Source organism: Quercus suber, unplaced genomic scaffold (genome assembly GCF_002906115.3).
Source record: "Quercus suber isolate HL8 unplaced genomic scaffold, Cork oak 2.0 scaffold_62, whole genome shotgun sequence".
Classification (NCBI taxonomy): domain Eukaryota; kingdom Viridiplantae; phylum Streptophyta; class Magnoliopsida; order Fagales; family Fagaceae; genus Quercus; species Quercus suber.
Genome location: NW_027069527.1, coordinates 215,144 through 219,876, shown reverse-complemented (window position 1 = coordinate 219,876; position 4,733 = coordinate 215,144). Strand labels below are relative to the sequence as shown.

The 4,733-nt window shown below is 37.1% G+C and overlaps 1 protein-coding gene across 1 annotated transcript; it reads left to right on the top strand.

Annotated features, from left to right (window-relative positions):
• The first annotated feature begins 347 nt into the window (after positions 1-347).
• Positions 348-1,766, top strand: LOC112038439 (pentatricopeptide repeat-containing protein At4g11690). The gene is made up of 2 exons (XM_065772702.1): positions 348-590; positions 942-1,766. Exons 1-2 carry the CDS (start codon positions 348-350, stop codon positions 1,764-1,766), a joined length of 1,068 nt encoding a protein of 355 aa, XP_065628774.1.
• The last annotated feature ends 2,967 nt before the right edge of the window (positions 1,767-4,733 follow it).

Sequence of the window (4,733 nt, the reverse complement as noted above, 5' to 3'; positions counted from 1 at the left end):
CATTATTGAGAATGAACTCGCTCAATCTCAAACATCTTCAACCTCTCTCCTTTCCCTCAAAACCCATCTTCTCTCTTCTCTTCCAACCTTCCGTTTCACTCTTCTCTTCTTCTTCTTCTTCTACTGAACCATCAAATCCCTCCACCACCACCACCACCACCACCACCACCAATGCAAGTCTAACCCAAGAACAGTTCACAAAGATCAACCTCCTCCTCCCACGTCTCTGCCTCTCAAACCACCTCTCCACCGCAATCCACCTCACCACCACAGCTCTCCTCACAAACCCACCTCCCAAATCTCTCTCCTTTTCCATTCTCATTCACTCTCTCATTTCCCAACCAGACATGGCTCTCTGCATGTCCCTCCTCACTTTCCTCAAACACAACCCGAAAATATCACAAACCCATCTCAGTGACCTCACAACAATGCTCATTGCCTCTTACTTCAAGCACCACAAGGCTAGAGAGGCCTTCAAAGTGTTCAGCTGGATGGTGAGGCCAGGGTCTCCCTGTGTGTTGGATTTGAAGGTTTGTGGGATTCTTGTTAATGGGTTTTGCAGGGAAGGTATGGTTTTTGAGGCCTTGAAGGTTTTGAGGGATTGTGTACATAGACCCAATGACTATTTCAAAAAAAAAAAAAAATTAAACTTTGAGAATTAAAAAAAAATTCATTTTCTCAAAAAAAAAAATCTCATAACAAAAAAAAAATAATACCAAACTTAGTCTAAAAATCAAAGGATTTAAAATGCTTTATTTTTATTTTTTTAATATCAGTTTTTTAAATAATACCAATCTAATTTTTTTAATACCACTTTCTTAACTTTTGGATTTAAAAAAAAAAAAATAGTTGCAATATATATATATATATATATAATGTTGACCTTTGTGTGTGTTTATTTCCCAAAAAGATGTTGCCTCTGAATTTTTACGGTACTATAGAATAGAAGAGAACATATCAGACACTGTGAAAGCAGCTCAGTAACATTATTGAGAATGAACTCGCTCAATCTCAAACATCTTCAACCTCTCTCCTTTCCCTCAAGACCCATCTTCTCTCTTCTCTTCCAACCTTCCATTTCACTCTTCTCTTCTTCTTCTTCTTCTACTGAGCCATCAAATCCCTCTACCACCACCACCAATGCAAGTCTAACCCAAGAACAGTTCACAAAGATCAACCTCCTCCTCCCACGTCTCTGCCTCTCAAACCACCTCTCCACCGCAATCCACCTCACCACCACAGCTCTCCTCACAAACCCACCTCCCAAATCTCTCTCCTTTTCCATTCTCATTCACTCTCTCATTTCCCAACCAGACATGGCTCTCTGCATGTCCCTCCTCACTTTCCTCAAACACAACCCGAAAATATCACAAACCCATCTCAGTGACCTCACAACAATGCTCATTGCCTCTTACTTCAAGCACCACAAGGCTAGAGAGGCCTTCAAAGTGTTCAGCTGGATGGTGAGGCCAGGGTCTCACTGTGTGTTGGATTTGAAGGTTTGTGGGATTCTTGTTAATGGGTTTTGCAGGGAAGGTATGGTTTTTGAGGCCTTGAAGGTTTTGAGGGAGATGGTGGGTGTGAATTTGGTGCCAGGAAGAGATTTGGGGAAGTGGGTTTATAGGGGTTTGTTGAGAGAGGCAAGGATTAGGGAAGCAATGGAGTTGAATGAGGCTTTGGGTTTGGTTTGGGATGTTAGTGGTGATGAGGCTATGAAGAAAGTTTTGGGATTGTTAGATCACATAATTGGCAATTGGACAGAGTAGAGCTGAGCAGGTAAACTATTGATTTTTGGGTTGTTAAATGCTGATATTGTTAGTTTTCTTCAAGTGAAAATTTAGGACAAACGGTCTTTTTCTCTGTGGGTTATAAATTTATAACGTATACCAATGTATTTAATTGATGTTGCAGTAATTCTTTTCTCCAATGATGAAAGCCAATTATTGATGGCTGAATGTTCCTTTTATTTTTGGATAGTTAAATGCTGATGGTTGAATGTTCTTTTGCATTTGTGTTTTGCCAATTGTAAGGGAGTGAAGAGAAAACAACTTGAACTTTGCTTAACAATTATCATGAGTACTAAATGGATAATTAGTTAGTTTTGTTATCTGGTCTTTGCTAGGAGCATGCTTGTCCTTCCTGCCATGACATTTTATTTCTTGTGGTAGAAACCAGATTCCACTACTCACTCTACAAACCATGGATCAGAAGGCTTGTAAGCACTGTTTGAGACAAAGAAGATAAACACCTTTTCTTTATAACTATAGTAGAGAGATAAAAGAATGAACCTTCATTACACTCATTAAAGTTTGTTCAGTAAAGATATCATTCATTAAAGCTTGTTCAATAATGTGTTATTCACTTAAAATGGAGTCATTCACTTGAAGATTGAGATTATATACATTTAACTGTTTAAGAAATTCACACTTAACAAACTTAAAAAATCACATGGAGCTACCAATGACAAAAACATTACAACAAAGTCAACATTAGCAACAACTTAAACAGGAAGAACAACATCCTACCTCAATATGGAAACTTCTCTATATCTGTGTCCTGTATGATTGATTGGGAAACATGAATCCTGCATGATCCGGCATTATAAATCCTTGAGTAATCCACATTCGTATATAGAGCCTAACGATTAAAACAGTGTGATATAAGCAAAAGAGAATGTAATAGATTCAGCCAACGGTAAAAGGGAACTACAAAGAAATTCAAAATATTAGGTTGCATAGCACAAAAAGGGGCAAATGCAGTCTTAGTTATTGTCAGCAGGTTAGAACTTAAGTGCTCAGATGTACAGCCTATCACAATGCAACTTAAGTGTGGAAGGAATGCGTTAGTAAAATATTATCACATTTTCACACTGAACTTACAAATCATTATTATAAAGTCTTAGTTTCAATGTCCTCAAAACTTTTACATGTGAGAATAGTTGAAGGACAAGAATAAAATAATTCAAAGAAGTGGAAGCAAAAAAGAGAGAAGAACACAAGAGGGCCTTAAGGTTTGGTCTATATTTTTTTTTTTTTTTTTTTTTTTGGGGTTAAAGAGGTAGAATAAAATTAGATTAAGTAGACAACATGGCCAGATTATTGGCTAGACTGCTTACAATGTACATGTCTACAGTATCAGAAAATAAAAATGATTACAAAGTTCAGAAGAGGGAGAGCTGATCAAAAATAACAAAATCCACTTCTGAGGTGCATCCTTCGTTGGCTAGTTTATTTGCACACCTATTCCCTTCCCGAAACACGTGGTTAATTTTGATTTGTTGAAACTGGGTGAGTAGTGGATATTACTTTATAATAACATTACTGTGGCTTTAAGATGTGTGTGTGTGTGTGTGTGTGTGTGAACATCAAAGAAAGAGTTGTACAATTATAGGTAGTCATCCTTGCGGATGGTTATTGAGTGATCTTTTGGAGTACTGAAGGCCCGTTTTCCCATTTTGAATTTAATGCCAAACTTCAAGCACCAACATCAAAGAAAGAGCTGTACAATTATAGGTAGTCATCCTTGCGGATGGTTATTGAGCGATCTTTTGGAGTACTGAAGGCCCGTTTTCCCATTTTGAATTTAATACCAAACTTCAAGCAAAGTAGACAGTGTTATGTCATTGTTGTGTGTTGTGCTTTACACAATTTCATATGCATTAATAATCGAAGTGATGAATTGTTTAGCACAGTAGGGAAGAGTGTTGTCGAAGGCAGTGGCAATACTGAAGCATTAACAATCTCAGCAACTCAAAGGCATGTAGTGGAAATGTTAGATGCATCGAAGAGACTGATAGCCCAATTTAGGGACGATATCACTAATGGCAATTGACCATTTACTTTGCTGCAATTTAGATGCTATCATTTTGCAACGTAATTGTTTTGGCACTACTTTATGTCATGGAATTACTATTTACATAACTGGATTTAGAACTTAGTTAAACTTGTAAAGTTACTACACTATTTTGGAATGACATGACAATGTGCAGAGACACGAGCTGTAATATGTTCTCAGCATAATTATGTAACGTAATTTGAATATAGCAATTGTTATAATTCTTAGCATATTTTGAAGTAGGTTAACATAATTGCATTTCATTGACCCAGAAGCGATGAATACATGGTATGCCCACAGCATGTGTTCACAGATATTGTTATTACTATAAGAAACATATTTGCACCATTAGACATCAAAAAATATTGCCACAACTATAAGGAAATTACATATTACTTAACTGCATTTTATGAAATGCATAAAGTAGTACACTGTCCAACACTCAATAAAGTATATAGCAACACAAGCCAGGCCATGTAATCAGTATAAAACATAACACACGTGACTGTAAATAAAATCATGGCAGACATAGGTGCGTATGGCCATGGCCCTTAAAAACAATAGAGAATACAAAATAAACCCCAACTATAGACCAAGACAGAATTAAAGCCAGCCTATACTTGTAGATGTTGTCTTTAGCAATTCAGAGTGCAAACTTAGATTTTTTAGCCTTGCGCTTTGCTATTCTTTCTCGCTTTCATGCTTCTACTTCCATTGCATGAGCCACATCCTTTTCATTTCTTGCAGCCGTTGTCTCGTTTGATAGCCTTGTAAATCTTTTCCACACAATTGGTGTTGTTGCACGGTCATGTGGGCATGTGTTCTTGTCAAACCATTTAAAGAACTTAAATGCCTGATTGGAGTCCTGTATACAAAATTCAAGGCATATAAATGATGGT